At 35.3% G+C, this 16067-nt stretch overlaps 1 protein-coding gene across 2 annotated transcripts in view; it reads right to left on the reverse strand.

Moving 5' to 3' along the window:
- Positions 1 to 947: 947 nt before the first annotated feature.
- The window catches only part of styk1a (serine/threonine/tyrosine kinase 1a), a 28403-nt gene continuing 13283 nt past the window's right edge, over positions 948 to 16067 (reverse strand). For both annotated transcript variants that reach the window (XM_061741504.1, XM_061741506.1), the window contains exons 3-10: positions 12383 to 12604; positions 10439 to 10672; positions 9111 to 9292; positions 8873 to 8941; positions 7722 to 7924; positions 4060 to 4100; positions 2823 to 2919; positions 948 to 1424 (exon numbers count right to left, since the gene is read on the reverse strand). In XM_061741504.1, the coding sequence (XP_061597488.1) occupies positions 1229 to 1424; positions 2823 to 2919; positions 4060 to 4100; positions 7722 to 7924; positions 8873 to 8941; positions 9111 to 9292; positions 10439 to 10672; positions 12383 to 12604 (1244 nt within the window). In that variant the 3' untranslated portion in view covers positions 948 to 1228. The remainder of the gene's footprint in view (positions 1425 to 2822; positions 2920 to 4059; positions 4101 to 7721; positions 7925 to 8872; positions 8942 to 9110; positions 9293 to 10438; positions 10673 to 12382; positions 12605 to 16067) is intronic.

Here is a 16067-nt window from a genome sequence, read left to right on the forward strand (position 1 = left end):
ATAATCAGGAAAAACAAGAAAATGTTGAAGGAGGTTGGTCTGACAAGGAGAGGTTAATACTATAATATAATAAATAATCAAGGAACTGTTTTAAAATGTTGATTGCTTGTGTCTTTTATTAATGCAGTTCAAGTGAGTTTAGGGAAGTTTGACCCTTGTATTGTTTAATTCTGCAGAAGCTTCTGTTATTCAAGCTCTGTTTTCCTATTTCTGATGTGTAATTCACTTTATGACGTGGTTTGACACTTGAAGCGTTTCGGACCACGTGTACACTGCCGTTTTGTGTCCTCAGTCAGAACTGGAGGGGTTTTTTTGTTGTTTTGTTTTTTTTTCTTCTTTTTTGAGAAAATGTCTTAATTTATTGGGTCTCACAAAAGCATAAAAATAAACCAATTTAATTCTAATTTCCAACAGAAGTAGACAAAACAATAAGGATGTTTGACAACATGTAAGTGAATCTGTTCTATAATGCCCTGGCAGTGATGCAACAATAAAAGTAAAACACTTTTTTTCTACCAAATGTGAGCACCTTTTTACAGTACACCAAACCACTGCAAAAACTCAATCTTACCAGGAATATTTGTCTTATTTGTAGTTAAAATGTCTAATTTTTTGTCAAAAAATCTCATTACACTTAAAACAAGAGTCATCACCATATAAATAACTTGTTATTTGACAATTTTCACCTGTTTCAAGTAAATTATCACTTGAAATAAGTAGAAAAATCTGCCAGTGGGACAAGATTTATCTTCTCATTACAAGCAAAAAAATCTTGTTCCACTGGCAGATTTTTCTACTTATTTTAAGTGAAAATCTACTTGAAACAGGTCAAAATTGATGTTTTTACCAGAGATTAGTCTTGTTTTAGCTGTAATGAGATTTTTTTTTTTTTTTTTTACTAAAAATGAGACATTTTGACTAGAAATAAGACAAATATTCTTGTTAAGATTTTGAGTTTTTGCAGTGAAGTAACAATTGCCCATTTACAAAACTCATACTTCTAAAATAAATTACTGTACTTCCTTTTTAAACACATAAAGTGATTGTGCTTTAAAAAACATAATTTAAAGAGTCCAAACATTAAACAAGTACAAAAGAAATGGTTTATAAAACAAAACTTAATTGTGTAAGTTATATATATATATATCCTTCTTTTCCTTGTCTTTATTCTAGCAGCCGTCCTCGTCCCCTCAAAGCTCTGCAGAAACCTGACCGGTGTCACGGCCAATCAGAGCACAGCGTAATTGTACGTCTCTCCGTATCCCGCTTCCCTCAAGTATTTCTCAAAGTTCAGCATCTCGGGGACTCTTATCACGGTTGTGTTATTGGCTGATCTCTCTCCCGCCTGGAGAGCTCTGATTAATTCCACCAGCGATGGCCGTCTTTGCGGTTGCCAATGGCAACACGATCTGATGTTGGAGTACCTGAAGAGCAAAAGAAAACACGGTGAAACTCAGCAAAATTACACATTAAGAAACTTGAGCTTCTGCAGAAACTCACTTAGAAAATGACTGTACACTGCAAAAACTCAAAATCTTAAGAATATTTGTCTTATTTCTAGTTAAAATATCTCATTTTTACTCTTTTTTACTCTTTTACTTAGAATAACAATTTTCACCTGTTTCAAGTAGATTTTCACTTAAAATAAGTAGAAAAATCTTTTTTTTTTGCTTGTAATGAGAAGATAAATCTGGCAGATTTTTCTACTTATTTCAAGTGAAAATTTACTTGAAACAGGTGAAAATTGTCAAATAAGTAATTTATCTGGTGATGACTCTTGTTTAAAGTGTAAAGAGATTTTTTTTTTTTTTAACATGTTTCTTTATTGGGTAATCCATGTAAATTATATTACACAATCAACATTTCTTTTAAAGGGTTTGACAGAATACCCCGTTTTATATTTTACCATACACACTCAAAAAAAATAAAAAAAATAAATAAATAAATAAATAACTAAATAAAATTATAAAATAAATAAGGACACAAAACTTAACATAACAAACACCCCAAAACACACACACTGCAAAATACGTAATTATAAACAGGTCTCAAAGTAAGTACCGATTACCAATCAAACTCTGACTGAAGACAATAATAATAGGAAAAATAAAGTAATAAACTATAATACAGGACACGCAAAACAGCAGCAACAAAAAAAGTTAAAAAAAATAAAATAAAATAAGATAAATAAATAAAAATTAAAATAAACTGACATAAGAGGAACCCTAAAAAAAAAATGAGACATGGTTAGCAATATCATACTTCTCTGTAATTAAGTTAAATCAGATTAAATTAATCTTCCAAGGATGCCAAAGAATTAACAAAAGAAAGAATAGGTTCCCAAATATAAGAAAACTTATCAGAACAACCCCTAATACCGTATTTAATTTTCTCTAAATATAAAAATGACATCAGGTCTTTCAACCAAGAATTGGGAGATGGAGGTTTTTGGTCCTTCCATTGAAGTAGAATACGTCTACGTAATGAGATTTTTTTGACTAAAAATGTGACATTTTAACTAGAAATAAGACAAATATTCTTGTTAAGATTTAGAGTTTTCTCAGTGTAATATCTTATTCCACTACACGCAATTTAAAGTACATCGTGGGCCAAGATAAGCTACCTGGATGCCTGCAAATTAAATAAACAAATAATACAAAATGTAGTCAAAAACATCCCTAACTTACTGTATGTGTTGCAGAATTTTATTTAACGGGTGAAATACCATTTTATCATTGAATTATGACAATACATGTGCATCCAATAATAATTGGAAACGAGAAACTCTTGTTTCAGTCTGCAGTGTTTGCAGCTTTTCTTACAGCGAGTTGGAGCAGCTGGCTGGTCGTCTGAGGTGCTTTCCTCTCTGGAGATACTGCAGAAGGTCAGTAGTCATGACATGTGCAAAAGGTGGGTCACCTGAATGAATCAGAGCGTGGAGGATTAGAATATAATCATTTCTACATTCATTTTTGTTCCTTGCTGGTAAGGAGCATCAGATTTAGACATTTTTTCTGCTCAATTCTGTAATTGAGTAAAACATCTTTTGGATGTACATTAGGGTTGCCACCTTTCAGAAATAGAAATAAGGGACACCCTGATTTCAGCAGCGCAGGAGCCAAAAAAAAGCCCCAAAACTTCTAAACTGGATAAAAATGTGTTTATTTTATATGAAAAGATAAAATGCTTTGATTTAAAGTTTAAAGTGCTTTAATAGCATTGAACTTGCATGACTGTAGAGACAGACAACCATAGTAGCAACTAAAATAGCCTCCTATGCTACGTATGTCCACATCAGCCCAGATGTATAATATAGATACAGGTGAAGAATATGGTGTAAAAGTTAATTTATTTCAATAATTCAACTAGAATATGGTGTAAAAGTTAACTTATTTCAATAATTCAACTAGAATATGGTGTAAAAGTTAATTTATTTCAATAATTCAACTAGAATATGGTGTAAAAGTTAATTTATTTCAATAATTCAACCAGAATATGGTGTAAAAGTTAATTTATTTCAATAATTCAACTAGAATATGGTGTAAAAGGTTAATTTATTTCAATAATCCAACCAGAATATGGTGTAAAAGTTAATTTATTTCAATAATTCAACTAGAATATGGTGTAAAAGTAAATTTATTTCAATAATTCAACTAGAATATGGTGTAAAAGGTTAATTTATTTCAATAATCCAACTAGAATATGGTGTAAAAGTAAATTTATTTCAATAATTCAACTAGAATATGGTGTAAAAGTTACTTATTTCAATAATTCAACTAGAATTTGGTGTAAAGGTTAATTTATTTCAATAATTCAACTAGAATATGGTGTAAAAGTTAATTTATTTCAATAATTCAACTAGAATATGGTGTAAAAGTTAATTTATTTCAATAGTTCAACTAGAATATGGTGTAAAAGTTAATGAAAATACGGTACAAATCGTGTCCCGTATTAGTTCAATACGGGACGCAACATTTTTTTCTCAAATAAAGGACAATTCCCTATTTTACGGGACGGGTGGCAACCCTAGTGTACATATATGATTTAAAGAATACTCACCCAGTGTGACCATTTCATATAGGAGGATACCAAAGGACCATCTGTGGCAAAAAAAACAAACGTACGTGACACTGGTGTTAAATGTCTGAATTAATGTCATCAAGATAAACTATATGCAAGACGAAGGTGCAATGTCCAAAGACTCTTCAGAGTTGCAGAACGGTACAAACTTTTAATTAAAAGCCTTGTAGATAAACACTTGGGAACTGTAGTACATACTATTCTGGTATCAGTTTTGTTTGAGAGATAGTTGAGGAATTTTTTTTTTTTTTTGGGGGGGTAGTTTTTCTTATAAAACTAGCAGTTTCTAAAACCAAATGGAGACGAATCGTGCAAATGAATCAAGCCCCCCGGTTGTCCTTCCAGCCCCAGGTTATCTGCACCAAAACTAAAGGAAACTAGAAATTTTTAAAAGCAAAAGACAAATAAGGAAGAATTGGAGGCAATGTGGTTCTTTAAATGCACATCATGCACATATTTTTTGGAATTGTGAAAAATTGAAATTTTTCTGGAAAGAAGTACATTCAGTTTTGAAAAAAGTACTTGGATATGAGATTCCATTAACATGTACTGTCGTATACTTGTGTCATATTGCAACGGTAGTGCAGGCAGAGGATCACTGGTTGGTTAAGACTCTCCTTACAGCTGCTAGGAAAACCATCACTAGAGCTTGGTATAAACCTGAATCGCCTACTTTTAAACAGTGGCTGGATGTTATTAAAGAAATATGGACGATGGAAAGACTGACCCATACCCTGAGTTTGAGGGAAGGGCTATTTCAGAAGAGATGGCAAAAGTGGACATTTTATCTACAGAAAGCATAAGGATGCGGGCCTCTTTTTTTTTTCTTCCTCTTTTCTTTTTTTTGATAGATTATTAATGTGCTAACCCACAAGTTTATGTTTGTTTTTCTACTTTTTATTTTTATTTGTTTGTTTGTTGCACGGTGAATATACAGATAATTTTTGTGATCTGGTAAAAATGTGCAGTTGTAAAAAAAACTGAAAATCTAATACACAAAGTGACAAAAAAAAAAAAAACTAGCAGTTTCTAAAACCAAATGGAGACGAATCGTGCAAATGAATCAAGCCCCCCGATTGTCCTTCCATCCCCAGGTTATCTGCACCAAAACTAAAGGAAACTAGACATTTTTAAAAGCAAAAGACAAATAAGGAAGAATTGAGGCTTAGAAAATAAAAGTTACATTAAAAAAAAACAACCTCAGAAAATATTTTAGCCTATTTTAAACAAGTCGAGATTGAGGTCAAACAAAAAAAAAATCTATTTTTTGGTTTTTCTATGCCACATGCCAAGTTTTAGAAGTGGCATCAGCCAGTTGACGGGACTGACCGCCTCTGTGGTCCTTTCAGCTGATGTGGCCTTATTTCCAGTGAGGGACCTGGTAGGATCCATTGATTTGGCAAACTACCATTCAAGGCCACTTGGTGGCGGTAGAGCACCTTTTTTCATTCCAACCAGCATTTGGTCAAAGTCAAAGATGTCAAGTAGTAGAAGGAAAAACTGAATGAGACCTGTATTTAAGGAGGTCAGATTTTTGCGGCTTTTTTCAAATAGGCAGTGTCACATTTTGTCACACAGGGCTGTTCACAGATATTCCTGCTTGGTAATCTGTTAGAAATTTTCCATCGTTTGCTGATTATCAAAAAATGGTCAATAATGAGCCGGATTAACAATTTGACTCTGATGAAGACGGCAGTTTTGAATCTCACTATCAAAGACTGCGAAAGCATCACTCACAATTTATTAGGGGTTTTATTTATGCTTTTTTCATATATCTATCTATTTATGTGATTTATTTCCTCATTTACTTAGATTATTTTTTTTTGTGACTCTCTTATGATTTTGATTGTTAAATTTTCCACCAGTTATGTCAGTAAAACACAAGCTTTAACCCTTGTACTGTCTTCGGGTCAAAATGACCTAATTCTCCTTTCCTTCTTTCCTCCTGCTCTCCCCTTCCTTCCTTCCTTCCTTCCTTCCTTCCTTCCTTCCTTCCTTCCTTCCTTCCTTCCTTCCTTCCTTCCTTCTTTTTTCCCTTCCTTCCTTCCTTCCTTCTTTTTTCCCTTCCTTCCTTCCTTCCTTCCTTCCTTGTTTTCTTCCTTCCTTCCTCCTTTTCTCCCATCCTTCCTTCTTTCCTCCTGCTCTTTCCTTCCTTCCTTCCTTCCTTCCTTCTTTTGTCCCTTCCTTCCTTCTTTTTTCCCTTCCTTCCTTCCTTCTTCCTTTTCTCCCATCCCCCCTTCCTTATTTCCTTCCTTCCTTCCTTCCTTCCTTCTTTCTTTTTTCCCTTCCTTCCTTCTTTCCTCCTGCTCTTTCCTTCCTTCCTTCCTTCTTTTCTCCCTCCCTTCCTTCCTTCCTTCCTTCCTTGTTTTCTCCCTTCCTTCCTTCCTCTTTTCTCCCTTCCTTCCTTCCTTCCTTCCTTCTTCCTTTTCTCCCATCCCCCCTTCCTTATTTCCTTCCTTCCTTCCTTCCTTTTTTCTTTTTTTCCTTCCTTCCTTCCTTCCTTCCTTCCTTCCTTCCTTCCTTCCTTCCTTCCTTCCTTCCTTCCTTCCTTCCTTCCTTCTTTCCTCCTGCTCCTTCCTTCCTTCCTTCCTTCCTTCCTTCCTTCTTTTCTCCCTCCCTTCCTTCCTTCTTTCCTTCCTTCTTCCTTTTCTCCCATCCTCCCTTCCTTATTTCCTTCCTTATTTCCTTCCTTCCTTCCTTCCTTCCTTCCTTCCTTTTTTCTTTTTTTCCTTCCTTCTTTCCTTCCTTCCTTCCTTCCTTCCTTCCTTCCTTCCTTCCTTCTTTTCTCCCATCTTTCCTTCCTTATTTCCTTCCTTCCTTCCTTCTTTCTTTTTTCCCTTCCTTCCTTCTTTCCTCCTGCTCTTTCCTTCCTTCCTTCCTTCTTTTCTCCCTCCCTTCCTTCCTTCCTTCCTTGTTTTCTCCCTTCCTTCCTTCCTCTTTTCTCCCTTCCTTCCTTGTTTCTTTCCTTCCTTCCTTCCTTCCTTCCTTCCTTCCTTCTTCCTTTTCTCCCATCCCCCCTTCCTTATTTCCTTCCTTCCTTCCTTCCTTCCTTCCTTCTTTCTTTTTTCCCTTCCTTCCTTCCTTCTTTTTTCCCTTCCTTCCTTCCTTCCTTCCTTGTTTTCTTCCTTCCTTCCTTCCTTCCTTCCTTCCTTCCTTCCTTCCTTCTTTCTTTTTTCCCTTCCTTCCTTCTTTCCTCCTGCTCTTTCCTTCCTTCCTTCCTTCCTTCCTTCCTTCCTTCCTATTTTCTTCCTTCCTTCCTTCCTTCCTTCCTTCCTTCCTCTTTTCTCCCTTCCTTCTTTTTTCCCTTCCTACCTTATTTCTTTCTGCTCTCTCCTTCCTTCCTCTTTTCTCCCTTCCTTCCTTCTTTCCTTCCTATTTTCTCCCTTCCTTCCTTCCTTGTTTTCTTCCTTCCTTCCTTCTTTCTTTTCTCCCTTCCTTTTCTCCCATCCCCCCTTCCTTCTTTCCTCCCTTCTTCTCTTCCTCCTTCCTTGACCCGAAGACAGCACAAGCTTTAAATAATAGTTCCTGGTGCAACATCAGCTGCATCTGGACCATTCCATTCATGTGTGTTGTAATGGTTCTGTTCCTGTCATTATTTGATTGGCTCTACGTAGGACTACGTAGGAGGAGGATTGCCTCACATGTCACTGCTCTGACCAACGGCTCTTCCGGCCAGCACTTCAGGTGCCTGCCATTTCCTCAGCTCCGTCTCGTCCCCGGGTCCCGGTGTCGTCCGTCGGTAGGCCGAGCCCAGTCCCCATAATTTAGCTGTCAGATCTCCAGCAACCAGGACGCTGCGAGCTCCCACGTTGCCGTGGATGTAGGACTTGCTGTGGAGATACTCCTGGACCATGATCAGAGAAAGATGGAGGCATTTAGAGGGATACTGTTAGTGAGGACCTTTAAGAGCCAGAGGAGTAGGGGGGTTAGCGTTATAAGAAAAATTAAAGCTGCAAGCAGCGATGAACGGGCCCTCGCGCGTGCAGTTTTCACCAATAATGGTCAAGGACTCAAAACTAAGTCCGATGACACCACCCATGACTCTTTATGTGAAACCATTCAAAAGTTATGGCAGAAAGTAGGAACTATCAAATATGGACCAATCAGATGAAGGGGGGGCACTTTTTGGGGTTTATCGTCGCCACGGTAACGCTTTTGACTGAGAAAAGTAATGTGCATCGTCGCAGGACAGACGCACATTTTGATGTATAACACACCTGGGTGCACGTTACGGTTCGGGCGAAGAAGCGGCCGAAGAAATGGCATAAATTGCGGCAAAATGACACGATTAATTCAAAATGGTCAACTTCCTGTTGGGTTTCGGCCATGGCACCAAGAGACTTTTCTTTAAGTTGCGACATGATACAGGTGTGTACCGATTTTCGTGCATGTACGTCAAACCGTATTGTGGGGCTTGAGGCACAAAGTTTTCTAGGGGGCGCTGTTGAGCCATTAGGCCACGCCCATTAATGCAAACCATTAAATATCACATTTTTCACCAGGTCTGGCTTGGTGCAAAATTTGGTGACTTTTGGGGCACGTTTAGGGGGGCAAAAATTTCATCGGAAAAAGCATGATAATCTGTTGTTTTGTTTTGTTTTGTATTGGAATAACTTGAATCTGGATTGTTTCTGTTAAATATAACCAGAGATGGGTGAAAATTAACTTTTCCAGCAAATATATATATATATATACATATATAGCAAAGACAGGTAAATAAGAAGGACCCGTTTCAATATTAGTTTCATGGTGCAGATTATCAGAAGGACAGATGGACATCAGTTTAACTGACCAGGGCAGAGGCCACTTGTCCCGCCATGGTGAAGATCCTCTTCTCTGTCATGTCATAACTTGAGTTTTCCTTCAATGAAAGAGGGGGGAAAAAAGATAAATGTGTGATCCCGTTATAGTTTTTCTGGGTCTTTTTAAACATATTTTTCTTAAATGGTCTTATGTGTTTTAGTGAATCCCCACTGTGAACCGTCCTCTTGCAGCGTGAGTCATTTGTAGTTCAGTTCAAACTGCCGTACCTGCCTGCAGGTCCAGAGGAACCCCAGCAGGTCTCTGTGACGCAGCTCCTCCACCGCTATGGTTAACGGCAGCTGCATCGAAACAACATCCACCAGTGCAGGAATAAAGGGGTGGGGGCCGAGTCCAGACAAGAAGGATGCAAACCCCAAGAAGTGCTCTTTCTCACTGCTGTTTGCTGTTTCTGGGGACGAAGGTTGACAACACAAGGAATAGGGCGAAAAAAATTACATGGGAAGTTTAACTTGCTTAGAAGGATTTAATAAGTCAGGATGGTTATAGGGATTGGAAAGTTGCACATGAACCAGCTTAATCAATCACCTGCTGCCTACACTAGAAAAACTCAAAATCTTACCAGGAATATTTGTCTTATTTCTAGTTAAAATGTCTAATTTTTAATTTAAAACAAGAGTCTTCACTGGAAAAATAACTTATTTGACAATTTTCACCTGTTTCAAGTAAATTTTCACCTGAAATAAGTAGAAAAATCTGCCAGTGGGACAAGATTTATCCTCTCATTACAAGCAAAAAAATCTTGTTCCACTGGCAGATTTTTCTACTTATTTTAAGTGAAAATCTACTTAAAACGGGTGAAAATTGTTGTAAATACTACGTAAACATGCCTATTACTACATAATTATCTATATAAGTATATAGAAAATATAAATATATCATAATTATATCAATATATAGAAAATACAAATATTATATAAATCTATATAAATATACACTATATAAACTACATAAATATCCCTATAAATATATATATGCTACATACATAATAAATATATAACATATATTACATAATATAACTATCCCTCTCAACATACACTGCAAAAAATCAAAATCCTAACAAGAATTTGTGTCTTTCTATTTAAAATGTCAAATTTTTAGTAAAAAAAATGTCTTTACATTTAAAACAAGACTAATTACTGGAAAAAACAACAATTTTCACCTGTTTCAAGTAGATTTTCACTTAAAATAAATAGAAAAATCTGCCAGTGGATCAAGATTTTTTTGCTTGTAATGAGAAGATAAATCTTGTTCCACTGGCAGATTTTTCTACTTATTTCAAGTGAAAATCTACTTGAAACAGGTGGAAATTGTCAAATAAGTTATTTTTCTGGTAATGACTCTTGTTTTAAGTGTAATGAGATTTTTTGACTAAAAATGAGACATTTTAACTAGAAATAAGACAAATATTCCTGATAAGATTTTGAGTTTTTGCAGTGTAAATTAGCTGCTCATCAAAATAAAAGGCAAAAGGAAACAGTTTTTTTGATACTCGGTGCTCTTTGTTTGCGGTGTGTCTTGGAAAAGCTCCATTTACCTTTGAGCACCTTCAGGATGACACTCCTGTCGTCCCTGCGGGCCCTGTAGAGGCTCACCGACCCCTCAGTGATGGAGAAACCCTGTGGCAACGCCGCGACCTGGCTGAAGGCTCCAGGCCGCCCCCCTGTGGGCGTCTGTGGTACTGCAGGTAAAACCGGCTTGACATTCTGCTGCACAGGTTGAGCTCTCATCGGCAGCTCTTCATGCTCCAGAGGGTTCAGCCCAGGTGGCGCTTTTTAATTAAGAAACGCAGAAGATTAGTAACACAATTAGGGTCGCCACCCGTCCCTTGAAATAGGGAATTGTTCCGTAATTGGGAATTAAAAGTTGCGTTCCGTATTGAACCAATACGGCCATATATTATACTCTTATTTATTGATTTATTGATTGATTTATTATTGTCATAATATACAGGACAGTCTCAGAAAATTTGAATATTGTGATAAAGTCCTTTATTTTCTGTAATGCAAAAACGTCATACATTCTGGATTCATTACAAATCAACTGAAATATTGCAAGCCTTTTATTATTTTAATATTGCTGATCATGGCTTACAGTTTAAGAAAACTCAAATATCCTATCTCAAAAAATTTGAATATTCTGGGAATCTTAATCTTAAACTGTAAGCCATAATCAGCAATATTAAAATAATAAAAGGCTTGCAATATTTCAGTTGATTTGTAATGAATCCAGAATGTGTGACATTTTAGTTTTTTTTAATTGCATTACAGAAAATAAATATCACAATATTCAAATTTTCTGAGACAGTCCTATACAGGTGAAGGTTGGAAAATTTGAATATATTGCAACACTTAATTTGTAGTAAATTCAACTTAAGGTGAAACAAATATATTATTTCCCACTACATGCAAAGTGAGATATTTCAAGCTTTTATTTGTTATAATTTTGGTGATCATGGCTCACAGTTTTATGAAAACCCCAAATAAAAAATCTAAAAAAATTAGAATATATTATGAAATCAATAAACAATTAAATCATCAAAATGATAACAAATAAAGGCTTAACATATCTTGCTTTGCCTGTAATGAGACTATGTAATATACAGGACTGTCTCAGAAAATTAGAATATTGTTATTTTCTGTAATGCAATTACAAAAACAAAAATGTCATACATTCTGGATTCATTACAAATCAACTGAAATATTGCAAACCTATTATTATTTTAATATTGCTGATCATGGTTTACAGCTTAAGAAAACTCAAATATCCTATCTCAAAAATCTTAATCTTAAACTGTAAGCCATAATCAGCAATATTAAAATAATAAAAGGCTTGCAATATTTCAGTTGATTTGTAATGAATCCAGAATGTATGACATTTTTGTTTTTTTAATTGCATTACAGAAAATAAAGAACTTTATCACAATATTCTAATTTTCTGAGACAGTCCTGTATATGTATTAGTTTAACCTTTTAAGTTGAATTATTGAAATAAATTAACTTTTACACCATATTCTAGTTGAATTATTGAAATAAATTAACTTTTACACCATATTCTAGTTGAATTATTGAAATAAATTAACTTTTACACCATATTCTAGTTGAATTATTGAAATAAATTAACTTTTACACCATATTCTTCACCTGTAGGCTATAATATTCTACATCTGGGCTGATCTGGACATACGTAGCATAGGAGGATATTTCAGTTGCTAGTATGGTTGTCTGTCCGTACAGTCAGGCAAGTTCAATGCTATTAAAGCACTTTAAACTTTAAATCAAAGCATTTTGTTTTTTCATATAAAATAAATACATTTCTATGCATTTTAGAAGTTTTGGGGATGTCCCTTTTTTTGGCGCCTACGCAGCTGAAATCGGGGCGTCCCTTATTTCTATTTCTGAAAGGTGGCAACCCTAAACACAATATAAATAATGAAATAAAAATCCGGAAAGGTTAACAATGAATAAGCATGGTTGTTTACCGTCGATGCCCTGCAGGTCGTGTCTGTGATCGTGTCTGTGGTCGTGTCTGTGTGTTTTCCTGCGTCTGTGTGCAGAGCTGTGGTGCGGCCGCGGCAGCGACACTCGTGTCCGTTCCCTCTGGCAGCAGAACGTCAGCAGACACAGGGGCAGCAGGGTGACCACGGTGGCGAAGAGGAGCAGCGTGGGGACAATGATCACTTCCAGCTGGTACTCCCGTACTCCTTAGGGTCAAAGACGGAAGTGGGAGACGTGTAAACAGAGTAGGGTTGCCACTCGTCCCGTAAAATACGGAATTGTCCTTTATTTAAGAAAAAAATGTTGCGTCCCGTATTGAACTAATACGGGACACGATTTGTACCGTATTTTCATTAACTTTTACACCATATTCTAGTTGAATTATTGAAATAAATTAACTTTTACACCATATTCTAGTTGAATTATTGAAATAAGTTATCTTTTACACCATATTCTAGTTGAATTTTTGAAATAAAATTGTTTTTACACCATATTCTAGTTGAATTATTGAAATAAATTAACTTTTACACCATATTCTAGTTGAATTATTGAAATAAATTAACTTTTACACCATATTCTAGTTGAATTATTGAAATAAATTAACTTTTACACCATATTCTAGTTGAATTATTGAAATAAAATAACTTTTACACCATATTCTAGTTGAATTATTGAAATAAATTAACTTTTACACCATATTCTAGTTGAATTATTGAAATAAATTAACTTTTACACCATATTCTAGTTGAATTATTGAAATAAATTAACTTTTACACCATATTCTAGTTGAATTATTGAAATAAAATAACTTTTACACCATATTCTAGTTGAATTATTGAAATAAATTAACTTTTACACCATATTCTAGTTGAATTATTGAAATAAATTAACTTTTACACCATATTCTAGTTGAATTATTGAAATAAGTTAACTTTTACACCATATTCTAGTTGAATTATTGAAATAAATTACGTTTTACACCATATTCTTCACCTGTATGTATATTATACATCTGGGCTGATGTGGACATACGTAGCATAGGATGCTATTTCAGTTGCTAGTATGGTTGTCTGTCTGTACAGTCATGCAAGTTCAATGCTATTAAAGCACTTTAAACTTTAAATCAAAGCATTTTGTTTTTTCATATAAAATAAACACATTTTTATTCAGTTTAGAAGTTTTGGGGCTTTTTTTTGATGAAATCAGGGCGTCCCTTATTTCTATTTCTGAACGGTGGCAACCCTAAAACAGAGGTGTCAAGTAACAAAGTACAAATACTTTGTTACCTTACTTAAGTAGAAATTTTGTTTATCTATACTTCATTGGAGTAATTATTTTTCAGACGACTTTTTACTTTTACTCCTTACATTTTCACCCAATTATCTGTACTTTTTACTCCTTACATTTTAAAAACAGCCTCGTTACTCTATTTCATTTCGGCCTTTAAAAAAAAAACTATCCAGTTAAATTGCTCCATCCGGATAGAGTGAATTTGGTTGTGGTTGTTTCAGATGTTCTTGTCCAGTTTTGTTCTTACATCCGTTCCCTCAGATTCCTGCAACTAAACTTGGATGTACATTCTACGACGGAGTATTAAGGCCAAACTAAGACAAAAAAAAATATAGGAAATTACAAGAATAAAGTCATAATGTTGCGAGAATAAAGTCGTAATAGAATAAAGTCGTAATATTATGAGAATAATGTCGTAATATTACGAGAATAAAGTTGTAACATTACGAGAATAAAGTCGTAATTTATGAGAATAAAGTCGTAATTTATGAGAATATCATTTATGAGAACTCTAACAGGAAGAGCTTCTTCTCCCTGTGTTAAAATGAGGAATATTGAGCATCTTGTGAAGTTATATTTATATATTTATAATATATTTAATATTACGACTTTATTCTCAAAATATTACGACTTTATTCTCAAAATATTACGACTTTATTCTGGTAATATTGTGTCTTTATTCTCGTAATTTTACGACTTTATTCTGATATTATTATGCCTTTATTCTCACAATTTCCATTTTTTTTTTTTTAGTTTGGCCCTAATACTCCGTCGTAACATTCCAATAAAGGTTAGGATAAATGATAACATGCCTCTGAAGTTTGACTTTTTGCACCATTACAATACTTATAGCAACTAGTCATCATATCTCCTGCTCTCTGAAACACATGTTAATGCTCAATAGTACACATATATGGTTCTTTAATATATTTGCATTATACTAAGATGCATTCATTTTCAATGGCTTTTGTCCTAAATGGCTTTTTTCCCTTTTACATTACTTTTACTTTTATACTTTAAGTAGTTTTGAAACCAGTACTTTTATACTTTTACTTGAGTAAAAAACTTGAGTTGATACTTCAACTTCTACAGGAGTATTTTTAAACTCTAGTATCTATACTTCTACCTGAGTAATGAATGTGAATACTTTTGACACCTCTGCGTGTAAATGTCAGGTCCAGGAGGAGACGGGGAAGTGAAAGACGTGGTCTTGTGTCTGGGCCGTTGCACTCTCCTGCGGCGGGGCAGGTTTAGTTTCAGTGTTTTGCTCGGAGCACTTTATCAGGACGACTGCGTGGGCCGTTGAGAAGGTTGCACCTCTTGATGACAGGATGTTCTGTCTGGATGTTGCATCATCCTCCATTCACACTAGTGTCGCCGTATATAGCAACACATGACTTTGATGTGGCAAAGACTAGTAACATATTTATGCAACCCTCTATACCCTCACTACGGAGCTGCCACAGGTAAGATCTACAAGTAAATCCACCCAAGATTAAATAAAATCTGTCTTTCCCTTTCAAATTTAAAGCTGTAGTTTTATAATCTTTCATTTTTCTTACTTGCCCATCTGATTATGGACACCTTCAGTTTCTGTTTTACACCTCTCACAGTCATGTGAAACATAAAACACACCCTCTTTTAGGTCTGAAATTTGGGGCCAATCCCAATACACCCCCTACTTTCTACCACTAGCCCTAAAAATGAAGCCACAGGCATAGGGCCCTTGTAAACTGCGTGGTCACATTCGGGTACGTAAGCGACTGCGTAGTTACGTTTGTACATACGTCACACCATATCAGGAAGCTGAGAGCTAAAAGCTGTTTTAATTTCAGCTGTAGCGCTGTTAATATGCCACTTTATTAAGTTTTAATATTTTTTCAGGCGTAAAAGTAACCGTTAAGATCCCCAACCTGGGCTCAGTTTATCCAAATAACGCCTGTAAAGAAATTTGATCCGATGTTTTCAGGATGAGAACAGCCTGCCGGGTCGGGAGCTGATTTATGGTTCTGCGTTAAATCGACGCAGAGCCTACGGCGTAGGGTACGGCGTACGGTGCGCGTCAGAACCATAAATCAGCCTTTATTCTGGCGAGGTTTGAAAAAGACTTCGCAACAATGGGCAAGCGAGTGATTATGTACATTCACTGAGTGAATATTATGAAAGTAAAATATATATTTCTCGCTAGAAATGTAATCAAATGCATTTTTATGCAGAAACTAACTCAAAATATTGATTTTATTCACAAAAAAATAAGAAATGTCCGCCATGTTTTTTTTTTTTGATTCAGTCTGCAAATGACGACGAAAAGCATTCTGGGAAATTTTTCTAGCCCTCAGTCAGCTAGTGAGCATCGGAAAACCCTCGCTCTGTAGGGCT

The sequence above is a fragment of the Cololabis saira genome, chromosome 15 (genome assembly GCF_033807715.1).
Source record: "Cololabis saira isolate AMF1-May2022 chromosome 15, fColSai1.1, whole genome shotgun sequence".
NCBI lineage: Eukaryota > Metazoa > Chordata > Actinopteri > Beloniformes > Belonidae > Cololabis > Cololabis saira.